Genomic DNA, 21326 nt, shown 5'->3' on the forward strand with positions numbered 1-21326 from the left:
AGAAGAGCGGAACCTGATCTAGAAGTAGAACTATCAACACTGTGGGACCTGAACAGAGATACCAACAGAAACACAGGACATATATACAATAGAATTCCCTCCTCACAAGTGATACATTGGCATGAACACTAGAAAGAATAAAACTGCATCCCAGAACATGAAGTGATATACAATGCAGATGAGCCACCACAAAATTTACCACTCACGCTTTAGAACTAGAACACAGTGAATATGATATACATGCACTATAATTGAAAAATTACACACATCCATACCTCAAAATCAGGCTAGTGCAATATTTATTTTTCAAAAAACAAAGCTGCCACTATTGGTTACAAACAAACACATATGGTCTTAACGATGAACTCCCATGGCCTTTATTGAGTCTCAACTACAACTAACATCCACACGTAGGAGTAATTATCTATGCATGACCCCATGTATTTTTTTAAAATATCCCAGGTGTGACCTATTGTAAAACTGTTTGCAATCTGTCCACTTCAGCACCTATGAAGTCATACCTTTTTTAACCAGTAAGGGGCAATATTAAGTTTATTAACGGCTGAACATTTGGCCTTTACTATGAAGTCCTTTTTTATCCCCAGCGACTCTAGCAAAGAGAGGTTTTTCCCCAAGCCACTATATATTCTGAAAAAGCTGGAAGGATAGGAGTTCATGTGTCCTCATGTATGTTGAGTACCCCATTTAGATTTTGAGCAGGACTTGATCAGACAAAAACAGAATGAGCAACCACCAGACTAGTCATTCGGTCGTGTATTCAGGCCTGGCATGATGAGCCCCAGAATGCAGAACGTCCATGTGCCTGCTGATTAACAAGCACTATACCCCCACTGACAGCTCGTCCATGAACATTTTCCAGGGCAGCAACTGCCTGTAATAATTGCTTAATTTGTAAAATAATCGGTGCCAGTGCTCTGACCAGGCGGCCACTGCAGCTTGCACCGCCAATTGCCCCGGTCATCGCTGCCAAAACAACTACTAACCATCTCTCTCACCTGCAAGTGCGACAGTTGAGATTATTCCAGGTCACCAAAGCTAAAGGAATGGTTGTGGAGGGAGGTATTAGTAATTTTTAAAGTGTATTGTATTCATAAACACCAGTTGTTATGCTCACCTCTAAAGTAGATGATCAGCGCCACCATGTGGCAGACTGTCATAAGTGCAGTGTTGACAATTAAGTGCTGGTGCCAAGCACCGGAAACCACCGGCTCAAATTAAGCACTGGTGACAATAAGGAAAGTGAATCGCCACACTTTGATGTTTCTTCCCTTTTTGGCTTAATAAGGTATTTATTTACTAACTTCCACTTCTATTTTCCACCCAATCTATTTAGGTTTGTTTTGGTTACCCGTTAGTTGGACAAGCAGAGGCTAAGTATTTATAACATGATATTTTCACTCACGAGTGCACAGAGAAGCAGGGTGCATTTTTCTACTCACAAAGTGTGCTGTTTCTCACAAATAGAAAATCGAGACTTTTTTTGATGGCTATGATTATAGATAATATTCAACTTCTATGTTTTGGAACCCTTGCTTGCTGGATTCACCCATAATGTTTGGCACTCATTTAGGGGCATTCTCATTACATATTTCTGTGCCTACTGTGTTTCCTTACAGGTTGTACCAGGTGGAGCGCAGGTACCCACCAGTAGAATACAGTAACTCTAGTTAAGTATTCTCACTATTTTTACCATTTGTGTTTGTCTATCGCATCTCTCACATACACAGACCATAGGGACAAATATGTCAAGTACAGGTAGTGTTCACAAAGGGCTTCCAATCCTGAAGAAAGTCCAGACACTTACTCGGTCTTATAAATGCGGAATGAAATGTGATGATCTAATGTCAGGATAGAATTCTATCCTATGCTTTTTAACAATTGTCAAATAGCAACCAAAATATAGCACTTCAGGCCTTTTAAGTGTTTACCTATTTTTTCATTCTCTACGAATTTTAAAAAGAGTAGGGACACCTTGAGATAGTGTTCGGGTGACCAGACGTCCCGGTTTTCCCCAGACAGTCGCGGTTTTCAAAGGACTGTCCGACGCTTTCTTACATTTTAAACACATGTCCCGGTTTGGAGAATCAATATCAATTTATACTGAAAGGAGAATTGAAAGGTATGCTCTAAGTAAATTATTTCTTTCTTCCAGGCAGCGCAGGTGGAGATCGGATGGAGGGCAGGAGGACTCAGGGTAGAAGTCGTGCCATAGCTAATGTTATTTATGTGTAGCTTAGAAATGTGTGCCAGGCATTTATTATTTATCTGTATCTGAATATTTTTTTACAAGGCTACACAAAATCGGGCCATGCCTGGCATAAAAGTAAGGCTAAAGGATTTAGTCCTACTGTTATGTCTGTCTGTCCCAGTTTTTGATTCTCAAAATCTGGTCACCCTAAATAGTGGTAACAGGTAGAGCTGAGGCCACTCACAAGGAAACGATTCCCCATTAGTGAGCAGGGGCCCTATAATGACACGTGCCTCTTTTCAGTGGGTAGGTGTTTATTGTACTTTTACCAAAACAGTGTAGAAACAAGACAGCTGGGAAATCTTGTACGGTTTATGCAGGAACAGCATTGATTCATAACCACTATAATAGGATCTTCCTGTAGCCTCTGGCTGTTGGTTAAGGTGGTACAATTCCAACTATCTATCCCAGGTAGCTTCATTGCTGCTTATATGTTTCTGTCCATCTAAAGAAACATGTCTAAGTTAGAGCACTTCATCACATAATTTTCGTCCTCATGGAAAGCAAGTGCCTGACCACACAACTGTATGGAACACGGTCTTGCTTTACATATTGGTGCTCTATATATGAGACTAACTGGCACATGCATCAACAATGCCATTTGCGATTCCTTATTAGCGAAAAATAAGGATTCGTTAATAAGGAATAGCAAAGGCTATGCATGTAGAAATCGCTAAAAAAATAGCAATTTCTAAACAATCCTTAATTACGACTCGCAAATTGCGAGTTGCAATTAAGGAATACCTCAGCATTCATTCCTATGGGCCTAGAGGCCCATGAATGAGAAGACATTCTCAATTTGTGATTCTCAATTAGAGAATCGTAAATTGAGAATGCAATTTCAAGGGTGCCAGGGTGTCAAAAGGACACCCTGTTGCACCCCTGAAATCTGCATATGAGTACAGCTTGCACACACACATGCCCCAAGGGCGTGTGTGTGTGTAAAATGGAACTTTGAAAAATGCACTTTAGTGCATTTTTCAAAGTTTTTGCAAATTACCATGAAGTTCATTTCATGGCAATTTGCTCCCCCTATTAGCGAAGTTGCGAGTTTGTTTTTACTTTAATGCATTGCATTTAAGGAATCTCAATTTGCGATTCCCTAAATGCAATGGCAATTTAAGTAATTGCAATTTAGAGATGACTTAAATTGCGATTTTTGCATTTGGGATGATGTATCCCAAATGCAAAAATACCTGTCGCAAAGGGGCAGATTCTGAGAATCTGGCCGTTTGCGACCGGTTTTTGCTTTGATGCATGTGGGACTAAGAAGTTAATTCTCGTCACTGACTGAAGGTCACATTGCATGACTCCAAGACTCACATGTGCATGGACTTTGGTCCTGCTACTTACTGCTCAACTGATTTGGAGACTGCGCTTTCCGAAGACAAGTTTTAACTCTAAGTGAAGATAATGTCGCCCTATTTAACCAACCATTTATCACGTTTACTATTTTTAACAATTTATGCATGTCTACATCTACTTTTAAATATGCCTTTCCTGAATATTGGTCATCGTTTTTACTATGTTCACCTTGTCGGGCTTTTATCCTGCTCAGTGCCTCTTGTGGGGTAGAAGCCTTGAAAATGGCAAAACTATGGAAGAGAATCATCGAGTTCTGGTCAAAGACCGTCAATGAACGAGTCGGTGAACTGTCAAAGTTCATGTACAGTGTCTTAAGGATCAATTGTGCCCTCACTTACAACTGACAAGTTAATGTCTTCCATCACAGAATCTAATGAACATTTCGAAGCAAATTATTTTTAGATATTTCAATAATTAAAGGGCTCGGTGTATGGTAGCTTTTAATATTTGCCTGCATTAACATAGAAATACACAACATACAAAAGATAAGTTACTAAAGAGGTAGCTGGTTGTCAAAGTTCTTGAGCACAGTACAGAATCTGCTGCAAAAAGAACAAAGACGCAAGCAGCAGAATCATCGCCAAAGAAGAATTTGCGAATCTTGGTATACCTCCACGGTTGAAACGCCATTTTAAAATGGATATATCAAATACTATAACTAGTCATTTTGGAACAATTAGTCTTCTTTGTATAGTTTGAGGACAGATGTTCTAATTACCAGGATTGTAAAACCCTTAAATGACGTGAAACCAAACCCCCAATTTTAAAACGAACATACTAAATTAAAACTCTTGATCACAATTGGCATTAGAATATGATTGTGCAAGGGGACAGTTAAGCAGCTAATCATCACCAGGACTTTGATCATATACAGAGGGTAGTGTTTCTACTATCGTGTCCCATCCTTTCTAACGCCTTAGCTGCGGCAGTTATTTCGGCGCAGTGCTGGGCGTTCCAAAGAGTGGGCGGGGCCGCGTTGGCCGTTGAACGTTCGCAGCACTAGCCAGGTAGTGTTCCGAACGTTCAGCTGCCGACGGCAGCAGCTATGAGATTAAAGTGAGCAATTGAGCAAAGCAGATACGGCTTGATGATGGGACTTACTGACACCCAAACTGAGCACAAGTACTCCAGCACTCCACAAGTACTCCAGATTCCAAAAGTATTGGGAAATGCATCTTCACTTTAAGAAAATATCATCCTTCAATGGACTAATGAGTGACAAGGCATGGTCTAAGCATATCAATTCTGCCTTAACAATAGGAATTCAAACAGATATTTCCCAATAACATTTCAGACACAGTATTGTACATGCTATAGCTCTCCAAGTAATATTTCATCAAAGAATAGCATTAGGAGTACAAAAATAACTCGGCATTCCTCACCTTCTGAATGCCCCCATTCTCCTCCACCAGTGGAGGGAGCGGACTGGTGTTGTTATTCGAGGATGGCGGTTCCACATTGTAGCTGCGAAAACAGCAGAACAAGGAACCAAAGATGCTTCGATGCCTCTGCTTCTTCAAGCTTATATTACATTGAGAAACTGCGGAAAAAAAAACCCAGCAATTTAGGTGCATGCAGCAAATCACAGACTCTTCACTTTCTGTTGTTGGACTTAACCGATATTGTCCAGCAGTTCTTAATCTTTTTACTTTTGTGGACCCCAACAGAATTACTACTGCCTAAGCAACTTATACAATTTCAATCTTAAAATAATGCACAAACGCAAAATATGCAAAAAATTACATTTTCATTGGAATGTTCCGGTTGGAGCTTTTCAAAATGTCGTTTTATTTCCAACAGACTTACATAATCTAGAATATAACATATCACTCCCTTGCATGCTCACTTTTTGTTGGCGCATACCAGTGCTTCAATTGTGGCCATACTAGATTCCAGTGTGCTGTACATGCGCTGAAACCATAAATCAAGCTAAGGATTCCAACTAAAATGTTTGCCTCCCATTCCAAAGTCCTTCTCATTATAGAACGTTTAAAATTTAGTTTTTTCGATGTATATGTACACTTTATTGATCTTCTACTATTATTTGAGTTTCTAAACAATCGTGGAAAGGACCGCTGGTTTAAAGAAATGCAGTGGTGTTTAACCCCTTGTCTGCGGGGCACATTCTCCCGCTGTGCTGGGGGACGGGGGGGTGCCTAGAGCGCCCCGGTGCTCATGACGAGGTCAGCTCGTCATGAGCTACGGCGCTCCGGTGCTCATGACGAGCTGAGCTCGTCATGGTCACACCCGTTCCAATGGAACGTTCAGCACAGCAGGGGAATCAGCCCAGCGTGCGAGCGTTCCACGGAACGGGCGAGGTCATGACGAGCTCAGCTCGTCATGAGCACCTGAGCGCCGTAGCTCATGACGAGCTGAGCTCGTCATAAGCACTCAAGGGGTTAAAGGACACAGAGATCGTCTCAGCTCCCATATGAAAATGTCCGTGTTTTTCAAATCACTCTCAGAAATCTGTAAATTTTCGGTCTGAAAACAACTCCTTTAAAGGAATGTCATTGCTCACTTGTCATTTTTAGTCAAACAAGAGAAAAAAATCGTACACGTAGCTGGCAACTTACACACACACACACACACACACAATATCTGTAAATATATTGTATTGCCAACTTCAGCTTTGTAATCGTGCAATTTTATACCCGTTTTGCCTGCTTGCTTCCTTGTGAAAAGCATTCACTCAAATTCAGTAAGCTTGAGTTTGTTGCCATGACAAACCAAAGATAAGTCTAAAGAGCATAATGGTCCATTCTGGAAAGAGGTGTCAGGTGCCGTAGGCCAACAGTTTAGTTTGAAAATGTCTTAAAAAGCAGTACATGTTGCTACCAGCCCAATTGGAGTTGGAAGTGCCCACTCAGATTAAGGGCAGAAGTGGGAGATTGTATTACAAAAAGCTTTTGTAGGATAGCTCTCACATAAAAACTTTAGTGGAAATCCTCATCCACAGGTCAAGTCTGTCACCATCAGAAAATATTTCTAGGGATTCAGTAGTACCAACATTCTTCATTTTCCCAGCTACAGAATACATCAAGAATGTGTCCACTGCCAAGAATACGACTTAGTCACTGTGCTTTGCAACGACTTTAAGTCACATGTGACTCTATTCTAGTCTCAACCTCATATTTGGATCTAGGACATTTCCTTAACAAGGCTTTGATGTTGTTAACACAGGCACTGCGGGGGCTACAGGGCCCTGCTTTGCCCCCCTGGTGTGAGGAGAGAGTTGACGCAGTGTTGGGGGTCACGGAGAGCACCGAGGTGTCATAAAGCAGACCCTAATGCTAATGCTTCATCTGTAAAGGGGCATCAACTGGTAATAACCTGCCTCGTATACAGCAAGAGGTTATGCCTTCCAATGAACCTCACTTGCGTAATTTGAGGATTACGTCAATGTTGAAAATTGTTTAAAAAATAATTGCCTTCTGCAAGTATGGTAGCAGCTCACCAGCAGGACCACACAGAAGAATCGTCCTGGCAAGGGGGGTCTGCCGAGCCCAGAGAATAATGCCAGGGTTGGGTTTTAAACCAATGTCACCTTGGAAAGAGATCTTCCTTCACCTTTGAAAACATTCCACACGTTTGGAACAACAAGCTGCACGTTATTTAATCCATACCGGAGTTCTGTACGGCAAAGTAATATAAAACTAGTTTGAAGCTTTCAGTAGCCCCCAGTCAATATTTCATCAAGGATAACACTTTTAAAATCTTTAAATGTGCAAATAAACAAATGTACGTACACACCTGCACACAACGAATGCCAATAATGATATCTAAGTGGCATACTACGTGTTGATTACAAATTATTTTACCTTTCTGTCAAGCTATATCTTTCAAACTTTTACTTCCGGTCTCTCCGCTCTTTCTGACTCTCGTTCTCGCTACCCTCCCTCTGCTCCCTCATCACTGACTCAGCCCTATATATATTTTATAGATCTACAAATACAAGAATCAAAAGCGTCCCGATCAGTACATTCCCTTGTCTGTCCCCTCATCTTTAATTCTCTTCCATTCTAAGTCTCCAATCTTAAAAGCTACAAATCACAGCGCCTCAGAGTCCACGCTGAAATAAAGTGGCGCTATTAGCGCCGCGGGAGGGCCCCGGGGGGTCTCCAGCCTACCTGTGGGCCTGTGGGCTGATCTCGGCAGACTCCATGCTGCGGCGGAGCGGCTCCTGTGACTGGTGTCCTCGATCAACACTCCGGGTCTATATCTTGGAATCAGCTCCTTGTCAGATGTGACTGGTTAGTCAGGCCTGTACACACCACATATTTGTGCCCGTACCAAAACCTCACACAGAATCAATACTACCCGTCATTAATAATGCCTCCATCTAGGGGGGCGTGGCCAGCAGCCGGTGATGGCGGCAGCTTAGGAAGAGAGCTCCGCGGCTGAAGCGGCCTCCTACAATATCCGATCACTGATCCGACCCATATATGTCCCATGCGGGAAGGTACTGATGCCCAGGACCGGGCGGCGTAGGTACGGACAAGCGGGGAGAAAATCCGAGGTCGGGGAGTCCAGTTGTGGTGGACCCCGAGAGGGGCCCTGAGAAGATACTGAGCAGGGGACTTGCCTGGGTGGATAAGCCGACAGGAAGTGAGCCGTCTTGGGCTGGGAGCCGCCGGAAGCGCCCGCCCGCAACGCCCACGGAGGGAGTGGCCCCCTGCCTCCTGCAGCCGCAACCGGACCTGGTGAGCCCCGTGCGGGACCCCGGGCGCCCCCTCGCTGAGTGGAGGGGTCCGGCCCGGACGACCCAAGGGGACGAGTGACAGCGCTCGGCGCTGATAAATCCGGAGCAGGGCCGCCATCTTGAGGACCCGGCGGGGGTCCCGTACCAGGCGGGTTGGGCAACGCCGGCGGAACACAGGTGCGGTCACCAGACAGTCGAACACCACCCGGTACGACGAGACACCGCTCCCGGACCCCCCCCCCCCCCGCTGGGAGGGGGCGCACTGTGAGTAGAGAAGGCGCGGGTGTGCGCGGGGGCTTCTTGTGCAACGCGAACCCGCCCAGGTGGATCCTTCTTCCAGGACACGGACCGTCGTGCCCAGTAGCGCCATAGACCCTGCGGCGGACACAAGGGTGTGGGGCGGAAGACTCCGGAAACGCAACACGGGACGGCCCGCACAACGCGGGTGGGGCGCAACGAAAACATCCTCATTGCCAGAGACTTGTCGTCGCCCCACGGCTGGGGCTAGTCATCCGTAGAAGCACTCACCCCCCCTAGCCTCACGTGTGGCTGCAGGGGAGGCCCTCGCGCTGCCACAATACTTGACCGGAAGCGAGTCTGAGGGTCCACGCCAGACCACCGAGGGCCACGACTGCGGGTGGACTGCGACCCCGAATACATCGGAGAGCCTTGAGGGGCGGACGACTGCCCCGAAGAAGTGCAGAAGTCCGGGTGGAACCGACTGGGGGTCTGAGTGCTTGGCTCCCCGTCCAGGATGGCCGACAAGGGGCCGAAAAACACCGCGGCACAATCCCGCCTTGACTGGTTCGCATATGAGGGGCCCGCTACCCCCCCGCCGGACGCAAAATCACAGCCAGGCAAGACAGTGGAGGCGACGGGGGGCAAAAAGGCAACCCTGGACGATGTCATGCGGGCCCTCACACAGGTGCAGGCCACTGTGGGGTCGATCTCAGCCGAAATTACGCTGATTCGGGCGGATTTCCACAAGATGACGGAGAAAGTGAACACGATGGAACTTGTGACCAAGGCCTTGGTGGAAGATGTGTCGGAACTGCAGATTAGTATGGAACGTATCACGAAAGAAAATAAGGAACTGCGTGACAAGCTCGATGACCAAGAAGGGCGCTCGAGACGGAATAACATCCGTATAATAGGTGTGCCGGAATCGGAAGACACGAGGACAATGGACTTGTATGTGGAGAATCTCATCAAACAGCACCTGCAGCCTAAGGGACTTTCAAATTTTTTCACTGTGGAGAGGGCACACAGAGTCCCGGGAGGGCGCCGGCAAACGGGAGCGCACCCCAGGCCGATCATAGCACGGCTCTTTAATTTCAGAGATCGAGATGTCATTCTACAAGCGGCGAGAACCTCACCCCCTATTAGGATTCAAAACTCCACGCTAGCCTTTTTTCCGGACTACACGGCGGAGGTCGCGCGGAGAAGGAGAACTTTCTTCGAGGTAAAGAAAGAACTGAGAGCCAGGGAGATCCCCTATTCAATGCTTTTTCCGGCCAAACTCCGGATTGTGGCCGACAATAAGACTTGGTTTTTCGATAACCCAGAGGCAGCACAGGACTGGCTGGAGGGTTGGCGGGCGACAGGCCGCCCTCGTCGCTCCAGCAGACAGACCAAAAACCGCAATGGTGAACCCCAGCAGGATCTACAATCAACCGGCGAGGAAGCGGAGCCACCATCGTCTCTGCCCACTATTCGAGAAGGGGACGATGATGGAGAACAGTGATCCCCAGATAGTGGCAAATTGAACTGAATGCAACGCTGTCCGACGTTGCCGCCTTGGACACTGGGCTGAGGGCCTCCGCGGCCGAAGGAGGGGGCCGCCGACTCCGGAGAGTCCTTCACCCCAGAGTGCAAGTACTATGTTTTGGGTTGGGATCAGGCACTCTGCTGAGTTGGGGGGGCGGGCAGTTCTAAGTCCGTTGAGCAGGGGGGCAGGGAGGGGGGGAGTTGGGGGCACTGTAGTTTTTGGGTTTTTAGTTGGTTTTCAGGGTCTGGACAGGAATCTTAGGATACATGCGCGTATAACCCAATCCACTAGGATCGACACACAGGGGCGCTTCGCGGCGACACATGGGCAGTGGGAGGGTAAACCACTTAACGTAGTCTCGGTGTATATTCCGCCGGCACTACACGCCACTGCTCTCCCAGAGCTGGGAAAATTCTTACTAGACCTACCGGAAGGGGATCTCATTATAGGGGGCGACTTCAATGCTGTGGCACATAACTCTATGGATCGCTTCCCTGTGCGCACACTAACACCGGGGCCCTCCCGACTGCACGACTTCATGGAAGCACAGGGGTTGATAGACATATGGAGGCGGTCCCACCCGGACGACCGACAATACACATATTACTCGGCGGTCCATGACAGCCTCTCGAGAATTGACTACCTCCTCACACTGGGAGGGGGCCTCCTCACTGTTGCCGAAGCTCAAATCCGTCCACGAGGGGTCTCAGATCATTCCCCGCTGACGCTGACTCTTTCCAATCATACACGGACACGCACACGCATCTACCCGATCTACCCAGGATACCTTAGAGAACCGACAATAGCCAAGGCATTAAAAAGGGGCACGAGGTCTTATTTCACCGAAAACATAGGGTCAGTGGATTCCCCTACCACCTTGTGGGAAGCCTACAAGACGGTTCTGCGCGGGCAAGCCATCTCAGCTATAACCCACCATAAGCACACGCTGCGTCAGGAGCTGTTAGATTTAGAGAGACAACTCGAAAGGGCCACACGAGACCATGAGAGGGACCCGACCGGGGAAACACAACACGCGCTCCGGCTGTGTCAGCAACGTCATACAGCACATGTGCGCCGCAGGGTGATGGATAACATGGCAGCGACAACACACAGGGTGTACGACGTCGGCGACAAGGCGGGTAAACTGTTGGCCTGGCTAGAAAAGAAGCGGGGAGGGCAGAGGGCCATATTGCAATTGAAGGATCCAGAGGGCGTGGTGCGGACCGGGCCGTCTCAAATAGTGGACATACTGGCGGACCATTTCCACTTAATATATTCCCCTGATTTCGAGGTCTCCCGGGAGATGGCTGAAGGGTCTCTCGCTGGAGTGCCTACTCGTACTCTACCGCAGGATGACCGGGACGAGCTGGACTCGGACCTGACGGCTGAGGAGATACAGGTGGCTATCGCGGCGTTACACCCAGGGAAGGCGCTTGGCCCTAACGGTGTGCCGATAGAATGGTACAAGACCATGGCGGAGACGCTGTCGACGCCTTTACTCCAAATGTACAAGGAATGCCAGGAACGGGGGCAGCTGCCGCCCGACCAGCGCACGGCCACTATAATCGCAATACCAAAGCCCGGAAAACCCCCTGATGAATGTGGATCGTACCGCCCGATCTCCCTCCTTAACGCCGAAAGTAAAATTTTGGCGAAACTATTGGCCACTAGACTGCTGCCTCATCTGGCGCACCTAATTCATCCGGATCAGTCGGGCTTTATGCCACACCGGAGCACGGCGCTGAACCTTCGACGGCTGCACGGCGTGCTGGCACGCGCACCGCTATTGGAGGAACAGGCGGCGGTGCTATCGTTGGATGCCAAAATGGCGTTCGACATGGTAGAATGGCGATATCTCTTCGCGGTTCTGGAACATTTGGGTATTGGTGCGAAATTCATATCATGGGTCAGGCTACTGTACACCGACCCCATAGCACGGGTGACGGCCAATGGTCACATCTCGCGGGAGTTCCCGCTGGCGAGAGGCACGAGGCAAGGATGCCCGCTCTCACCGCTGCTATTCGCCTTAGTGTTGGAACCCTTGGCGACGGTTATCAGAACCACACGGCTGCTGAAGGGCATCCACTGGGGAGGCGACTGGGAGGATAGAGTCTCCCTGTACGCCGACGACATGTTAATCTACCTCACGGACCTCGCAAATGGTATACCGGTCCTGCTGGCCCTATGTGAGAAACATGGCACGGCGTCGGGGTATAAAATTAACTGGGCAAAATCGGTACTTTACTTGATCAGCGGCACTCCACCGCCCCTGAACTCGGACTGCCCGTTGCAGGTAGAATCCTTTTCCTTTAAGTACCTAGGGATTCGAATCACACGAGAACAGGCGACCTTTCGTGACCTTAACCTTCAGCCACTGCTAGACAGGTTAAAGGCAGACGTGCGCCATTGGAAGACCCTCCCTTTAACTCTGCTAGGTAGGGCGTCGCTCTTCAAAATGATGACACTGCCGCGCTTCTTGTATGTCCTGGAAAACACGCCGGCGTTGGTTCCACCGTCGTTTTTCCGCCAGGTGTCTGCACAGTTGTCAGGCCTGCTGTGGGGAGATAAGCCGGCCAGGGTCGCGCAATTGAAACTGGTTAGAGACTGGTATAGCGGGGGGATAGCGCTCCCAAACCTTGAATTGTACTACTGGGCATCCCACCTTAAGGTGATCAACCAATGGATCCATGTTTCACAGGATGACCCAGCATTCCTGGCTGATAGGAGTCAACTAGGCTTAAACACCCTACTGGCCCCGCTTTATAATAAGGGACTGTTGACAAAATTGAGAGGCCCAACCAAACAGACGACTAGCCTGGGAGGGGGTGATTACCAAGCTCACGCCACTATGGGATGCTAAGGCCCTAGGTACTCTGCGGCGCAGTAAGGGGTTTGACCAGTGGGACGACATCGGGATCTCCACCGTAGGAGACATGTGGACAAGGGAAGGAGTGATCTCATTCGCGGCCCTGAGGGAACAGTATGACATGGGATTAAACGAAACATACCGATATGTACAAATTAGGCATGCACTCCTGGCGGTACTGGAGCCAGGTACGACGGTCCCGGAATCGGCCCCGTTAGAGGACAGATTGCTTACGGACTACATGGAGGCTAGTGCTACCTCACTCACCTACCGTAAACTGTTGAACAACCTACCGGACCCGCTGGTGAAACTGAAGGAACACTGGGAGGACGAGCTTGGGGAACTGGACGAGACAAACTGGAATGCAGCATTGGCATCGCCCAGGGAGGCGGGTATATCCTCACGCTTTAGATTGGTACAATTTAAAATACTGCACAGGGTCTACTACACCCGCACGACACTGCACAGAATCCACAGGGCAGATCACCCGTATTGTCTAAGAAACTGTGGGGAGGAGGGTACGCTCTTCCATACGTTATGGGCCTGCCCCAGTATACAAGACTATTGGAGGCGTGTAGCGCGCACGGTAGGCCAGACTCTGAACACGTCATTTACACCTGACCCCAGGGTATGCCTGCTGAATGTGTGGGACCAGACCGACCTGACGCAGAATGGGAGGAGATGGGTAATCATTGGTATGATGTTGGCAAAGCGTGACATAGCAATGAACTGGGGGGCGCACAACACCCCGACCCTGGCTCAATGGTGCAGAAACATGGATATGTTAATGATGACGGAAAGAGCAGTTTACCAACAGAGACTCAACCCACGTAAGTGGAATAAGACATGGTCACCATGGAATGTGTATAGGGGGGGGAGATCTGTGAACCACTGCCTGAGGACGATGATATTGATAGCGCGGGGGAGGATGAGGAGATGGAATGAGCGGGAGGAGTGGTGGGAGGGGGAGAGAAGTTAGGGGCAACTGGATGCACAAGCCTCGTGAATTGACATGATGATAAGTTTGTGATTGATATAAACCATGCATATTGCCTTGTGATGCTACCACTCACGCAAATGGTACAATTTACTTCTGCCAACGGACACGTGTCTTGACCCTTTGTTTGTAAAGTTATAACTCAGTATACAGAAAAAAATTGAAAAGTTGCTTGAATGGCTGGACGCAGCTGAATGTTGAGGCTGCGCTGACAAATGTTTACCAGTGACTGATTAATCTATGACAGCAACAATAAAAACAATTTAAAAAAAAAAAAATAATGCCTCCATCTTTGGGAGGGCGACAGGCGCACGCGGTACCTTGCCAAGGTGTACACCTGGGAACGACTATTGATATATTTTAGGGGTGGTGGTAGAAAGTCCACGCATCAAGGCTACCGTTTACACATTTATTCCACAGTCGAACAATCTAAAAACTAGTATATAATTTGTAATAAATAAGTACAAACCCTATCTGCAAAGGTACATTTTTTTAGGAGCTCTACTTTCTGCTGCCATATGTTCAGAGTTTCCAAATACAGAGGCTGCCTTCTTTTCATTCCACCTCATTTCTATTTTTACCCAAACCGTCCAATTGCTGTCTCTTCATCTCACTCTTGCAAATGCTTCATCCTGGCTTCGTCCATTTGTCACTGCTCTTTCCTATCTTTATCTCCCGCATTCTTTCTTAAATGTAAGATTTTTCCTCTTTTCAGCTCTGCCAGCGTAAGAAAATGAAAACGATCCCCCAGTCCCTAAAAACGGTGCTCACCACCTATTGCCATCAGTACTAATAAACAAATAAAGCATTATTGTATTATAGGTTCTAAGATTTTACACGTAGAATAAAGGGAGGAATATATGCTCTGAAGGTGACCACATCTGCTGCAGTTAAAGCCAATTTTCACTGCTAAGAATCAAATTTTTGAGGTCGAATGAATACAAAGGTGTGTGCAAAATTAGGATTTGTTTTCTTTTGTATCCAAGTGTCTGGAACTGGTCACTCCTTAGTGAAGGTGGCAATGTTTTTTACTTTGCTACACTTGCAGTTGTGAGTTTTGAAGTCACGTATGTTCATTGAAACTAATAAAACGTGTCTACTTCAGACAAACTTTGCATAAAACTTTGGATCTGATTTATTTATTTATTGAGGTCATACTACATACTTTTTTACACTTGGGAAATGTTTGTATGCACCCATAAAGTAAAGCAACTTCTCTAAGGGACTCTAAATTATTTCAGTGCCAATTACTGTGACATACTGCAGAGTTTTTGTGCAGTTTATATTTTTGTGCATTATTAACAACGTGCAGAACGTTGATTTACTCCAGAATTTACTTGTATATACTGACATGGTACTATCTTATTTGAAACAAATTTGCTGAGACTTACTAAAGTATCTTTTCCTGGCTTATATTAACTAGGCCTCAGTGATGTCTCAGTATCATCTTGTTCAAAATGGATGGGTCTGCTTGCATGTTCACTCATCATTATTTCTGCAGCACAGAGTCAGGCAGAGTCATGTTCTTTATTTCCATGGTTGTTCTTGAAGTTCCCAAAGAAAATATTCCAATATGCGCACAGTAAAGTTGCTGTTTCTCTAGGTCCTTCCGCTAGCTCACTGAACTGCATTCATTCAGAATAGTTTGCTGTTGTTCTTGTGATGCAATGCAAGATCTCGAGTTTGAGCTGTTGATATTGCAAATAACAATGCCTTTTATTTTTGTTTTCGTTTTTAAAACATAAATAAAAGGCTTTGTCATTTACAATGCCAATAGCTTAAACTCGCATAAATGCGAGACCTATTGCATTGCAAATGCTTGTTAAATCTGAGCTGCAGAATCAAAGGACAATGGAAAGTATTTCATGACTGTATTAACTTCTGAATGTAGAGCAGTATACAATTTCTGAAGAAAATGGAAAAAGCAATAATAAAAGCGAAGCGTTACATAAACACCGGTAAAACACTGTTTCAGTTGATTTTTTTGGCGCGAAAATGAGTAACCACTGAAAAGCACTGTTTTTTAAGGTATTGAAATCTCTGGAAAACACTGAAAACACCATCAGAATTTACCAAAAATAGAAACTGAAAACAGGAAAGCCTAAACATGATTAATGTGAACATTGTTTTCTAATTGTTAGGAGTATACAGCTATCAAATAACAGGTTAGGAACGGGATATCCATTTCTTATTCATCCTACATTCAAGAGATTGGACCCAAAGACACCTTCCAAGGATACTATAATAATCGTTTACCACTTCCACATGTAAAAAACAAAATATTTAATTCAGCGCATACCCAGTAATCGAATATGCACAGCAGATAACAATCCTCCCCATGATGCAGTAAGGAGAGGAATACGATGCAGTATGAAAATGAAAAAGGAATGCAAACTGTAACAGCCACACTTTATGGGAAGTTGTCAAGGTGTACACAGTTGATTACCATTCCCGTGATTCTCTCTACCTTTAAGACCTGCATGGGGCTTGTACACTAAGTGGACTATATTTGCGCCACATTCTACACAATACATTTTTGGTATTGTATATAGCCCCTCACATAGCTGATTTTGATCTATTCTACATTGCACTATATATATAATACTGGTGACTTCTGTTTAATTTGTTTATTCTGTAACTTTCATTCATTTCATAAATCTTTATTTCGGTAATTTCTCACCATAAAAGATGTTAAAAAACATTTCAATTATAATTATTAAAACATTAAAACATTTGAACATCCACGGTGTCATAAGAGTATTTCATAAGTACAGGATTTCACAGATTTACTGGTATAAAATTTAAAAACCAGCATTGAGGCACTGTCTTCTCAGAGACCACATAGAACCTAGGTATTTAGCCACGGCAAAAACAATGTGGTCCGACAGGTCAGTTTTGAGCACTCTGAATGCAACAAGACATTCCGCAAACCCCAAATTCCTACATACAGGAACAATCCATTTCTTACGAATCACGCCGTAAGCCGGGCAGAAAAAAATTATGTGCAGTTCAGATTCGTTGGCCACTCTGCAAGCCGGGCATAAGCTAACGGCGGATTCGCTCCACTTGCTGGTAAGTGCTCGAATCGGGAGAGACCCGTGCCTCCATTGCAAATAGAGTTTCCTGAGTGAGGCAGGGTATAATTTGTCCAAAGCTGGTTCGAAACTATAGATGTCCTTAATCCGTAAGAAAGACTCCGTGAGGGTCCCATGGTTTGATCGACTACGAAGAGCCGCTATTTTACTGTCGTGGTAAACCTTTGCCAGCCTCTTTTTAGAAATTAATGGACAAGTGGATGATGGGTCAGTCCAGAGGGTCAATAGGCCTAGACCGTCCAGCTCAGTTTTGATGAATCTAAGCCACTTGATTTCCCCTGCATTAGGCAAGGCAAGCACCTCCTGGAGCCCCTGCCTATAACTAATCAGTTCAGGGACCGCCCACACCCTACGCCAGTAAACCAAGGGTCGCAATGCCAGATCTTCATCAAGTGGTCTCATCCCCAAATCTAACCTTAATGGCACAAGAGGCGTGCTGGGGGGAAGTGCTACCAGCCGCCTGATGAACTTGTTCTCCTCTTTTACCAGGTTTGAAGAAACTGCATGGCCCTAGAGCTCACTACCATACATTGCAGCCCCCCTTGCCTGTGCCCTGTAGATCTGAAGGGGTGGGCCAACAGGTTGGATGGATGACCTATTTTTACCCACTAGCTTTATAATCCCGCCCGAGTACTGTACCAATTTAAGTAGTGCTTTCTCTTGGTGTGGGCACCAGGACATTTTCTCATTTATCGTGACTCCAAGGTACTCGAAAGTTCGCACTCGTTCGAGTCTGCTTGGGCCAATGTGGGGGCTAGAACGGAATTTTGGTGGTGGATTAAAGACCATAAATTTGGTCTTTAGAGTGTTAATTTCTAAACCATGTGCCCCACAAAAGTCCACAAAGCCGTTAAGAACACGCTGGATCCCCATCGGAGACTTTGAAAGCAGCAGGGTGTCGTCAGCGAACATAATCGCCGGCACCCTGCTGCCTGCCAGCTTGGGAGCATCAGAGTCATCGACCCCATTCAGGTGGGAGATTACCCCGTTGACGTAGAGGCAGAACAGGGTCGGTGCAAGCACACAACCCTGCCTTACCCCCCTGTCAACAGGGAACCTGTTCGATAAGGCCCCCTCCTTGCCACACCTTACCTGCGCAAAATTGGCAGAGTGGAGACGAATAATCATCTCCAACAAGCCCCTAGGGACCCCCAATTTGGCCAACACCTCCAAGAGTTTTCTGCGGGGAACCAGGTTGAAGGCCGCCCTTAGGTCCACGAATACAGTTTAGAGGCTGCCACCCTCCAACTGTACCGTTTTCCAAAAAATAAGGGCCAGCCGAAAGACCTGGTCTATTGTAGAGACCTTCCTTCTGAACCCCGCTTGATATGGGCTCAAAATGTCATTTTCCGACATTCAATCCGACAGACGGTCCAAAATTAGCCTAGTAAAAAGCTTCTGGGAAACGTCTATCAGACTTATTGGCCTGTAATTGGCTGGGAGCAGAGGCGAGCCCCTCTTAAAGATGGGCACTATCTCTGCCCCCAGCCAAGTTGGGGGGATCGTCATGCCATTCAGAATCGCATTGAACAACACCCTGAGGTACGGGGCCCAGATCTTAACTTCATGCCTGAAGAGATCGCCAGGGAGCTTATCTAAGCCTGGGGCTTTTTCAGCAGCAAGGCCCATAATTGCCTTAGTGAGCTCCTCCAGAGTAAACCCATCCATAGGGGATATACTTTCAGTGGGTTGTACCTTTGCTACTTCGGTTGTATTCCCCAGTTGGTCCAGATCTACCATGCTATACAGGGTTTTGAAGTGGTCCTCCCACACAGCAGGTGCAATATTTGCGTCTACTGCCGCAATGGGTTCAGCCGAGCCATGCTTGACAATCTGCCAACATTTTCGGGCATCTCGTAATGCGAGGGCAGTCGTCATTTGAGACCAGTTCTCATGATCCCATTCCATTTTGGCATTGCGAAGGAGAGACTTGTATACCACCCGCTTTTCCCGGATTATACTGGGGGTTTCCCGAATTTTAAGGGACTCCAAAAGATCGGCCTTTGCTCTCCTGCAGGAAGCATTGAATCATGAGGCTCTTCTCCCCTTGGCCTTTTTTGTCCTAGCCACAGGGTTCAATACCTCTGCTAAGTTAGAGCAAAGCTCAGAGTGGATGTCCCCTAACGCAGTAAAATCAGCAGGGGTGGATAACTGAGGGATGAGGTCCACAACTTTTTCAAGGGCAGGCACCACAGTAGCGTAAAGCCTCTGGATGTCATTGGGATTCTCCAGGAGTTTTAGCCATTTAATTCTATGTCTGTTGGTAGTTGCGACTAGCCCAGCAGGAAATGCTGAGTTTTCTTCTTTGGTATTAGTCGGCATTCCCTGGACCACCAACCTCAATGATAATACATTGTGGTCACTATCAGTCCTGTTAACTATCCCAAAGTCCCTCACTTTAGCCCAGTCCTTTGTTGAGACCAGGATATAATCTATCCTGGACTCCTGACCTGCTCTGTTAAAGGTGGGCTTGGGTGGGATATCTCCCTTAAACCGTCCATTACAGGCCCTCAGTGAGTGGGATAAGGTAAAACATGTTATTTGGGTGACTAGAGGTGACCATGACTTTACAGGAGGTCCCGACAAGGTAGGTATCTCCCAGAGGTCGTCTTCTTCATTAGTTACCCCTTTTAGAAAATCTGGAAGAGGCTCGTACTGAGTATTAAAGACCCCCCGACTATAAGTGGATGGCAGAGGGCGGCAGAATCGAGGAACAAAACTAGGTCCTCAATTGTCCCCGAAGTACCTGTTATCCCAACCGGTCTTGAATATACATTTATTAAAGCCACACTCACACCAGGTGCCCACTCCAAGACAACGCACTGGAAGTCCGCTGAGTTGGTTTCAATATTTTTCGCCCTGCATCCAAGGTGGGAACCTACCCAAATCAACAAACCACCAGAAGGTCGTCCCTTCCCACCCCATTTGGCCAGAATGTTGAAAGAAGCGTACCCTGTGCGGCACTGTTTTTCCCTGGCCCACGTTTCCTGGAACAGACATATGTCGTGTCCCTCAACAAGTTCCGCCCACTCCGGGGAATCTAGTTTGTTGGCCAACCCTGCAACGTTCCAAGAAAGTATGGACACTACGCCTAGAGCCCCCGCCTTATCATTGGTATTAGATACCGGGGTGCGCCCGCTTGCCCTGCGCTGGCTGTACTTAGGGCAAGGCAAACCATCTGTTGGTATTGAGCATAATACATGCGGCGCCTTAGGAAGGGGGTTACCCCTAGTGTTCTGCCCACCTGGAACTGGATGGCTAGTTTTGTCGTCTATTGTCTCAGGGAGTGTACCACCCGCACAATGATCAACACCAACCCCCTCTGTGTGTGTAGTCTCACCTGTGATTAGTTTACAAATTTCAGGGAGACATTGTGATGGTGGAGAAGCAAGGCACAGTGAAAGGCAAGACGAAGTGCAGTGTGGATCTGCTACGGTCGGTGTGTCTACAGCCCTGTGGGGAAGTCAATCCACGTCCTCGAGGCACCCAAATCTATTGTAAGTGGGTACCCCATTCCACCCACCATTAGTGTCTTGCCAGTGATTAGATATCCCACCCTGTCCACGGTGTCTCACCGGGATCCAGTTCCAGTTTCCCCCATATTAGAGTGTGAACGGGGGGATAAAAATAAGTTAAGGGTCTAGGTGTTATAGGTGAATTTGCTCCATAAGTTTCCCATGAGTGAATATGATGTGCGGTGTTGGGGTCTTCAAAGGAAACAATAACGCAATCACCTGTGATAGATTTGTGCGAGGTGCCTATCCAAGGGACCCGTCGCACCATAAGAATTTTGCTTCTCAGGTGATTGGGTAGCGGCCTATTCACATTGAACCAATGGATTACCTTATTTTTTAATGACCCAAAATCTTCCTGCTGATGGTGTGGCATTTCCGGGACCCCCGTTAGCACAACTACATAAGGTCTTACATCTGGGGGTAGATCAACATAGCCCCTATAATGATTTTTGTTGGAGTTTGTACCCTGTGGAAAGGGTTGATGAGTATTATGATCCCTGACCCTCGGGACTGCCCTAGATTTCGGGGCTGGAGCAGATTGAGCCGGCAGCTGATTAGCACCCTCCGCTGCTGTATTAACGGAAGTGCTTATAGTGGCCTTGTGCCGGGGTTTCGGAATGGGTCTAATCACCGGAGCTGCTGATGGGACAACAGCAGGTGCTGGTGGAGTGAGAGTAGCGGCTAGGGTGCTAGTCTGTTTGTTTTCAGGTATGCTCAGGGTAGCTAAAGTTAGAATGCTTTTTTCAGTC

At 46.9% G+C, this 21326-nt stretch overlaps 1 protein-coding gene across 4 annotated transcripts in view; it reads right to left on the reverse strand.

Moving 5' to 3' along the window:
• Positions 1 to 21326, reverse strand: part of CTDSPL (CTD small phosphatase like) — a 437200-nt gene that overhangs the window by 254446 nt on the left and 161428 nt on the right. For all 4 annotated transcript variants that reach the window (XM_078665276.1, XM_078665278.1, XM_078665277.1 and 1 more), the window contains one exon: positions 5017 to 5174. In XM_078665276.1, the coding sequence (XP_078521402.1) occupies positions 5017 to 5174 (158 nt within the window). The remainder of the gene's footprint in view (positions 1 to 5016; positions 5175 to 21326) is intronic.

The sequence above is a fragment of the Lissotriton helveticus genome, chromosome 10 (assembly GCF_964261635.1).
Source record: "Lissotriton helveticus chromosome 10, aLisHel1.1, whole genome shotgun sequence".
In the NCBI taxonomy this organism is placed as follows: Eukaryota; Metazoa; Chordata; class Amphibia; order Caudata; family Salamandridae; genus Lissotriton; species Lissotriton helveticus.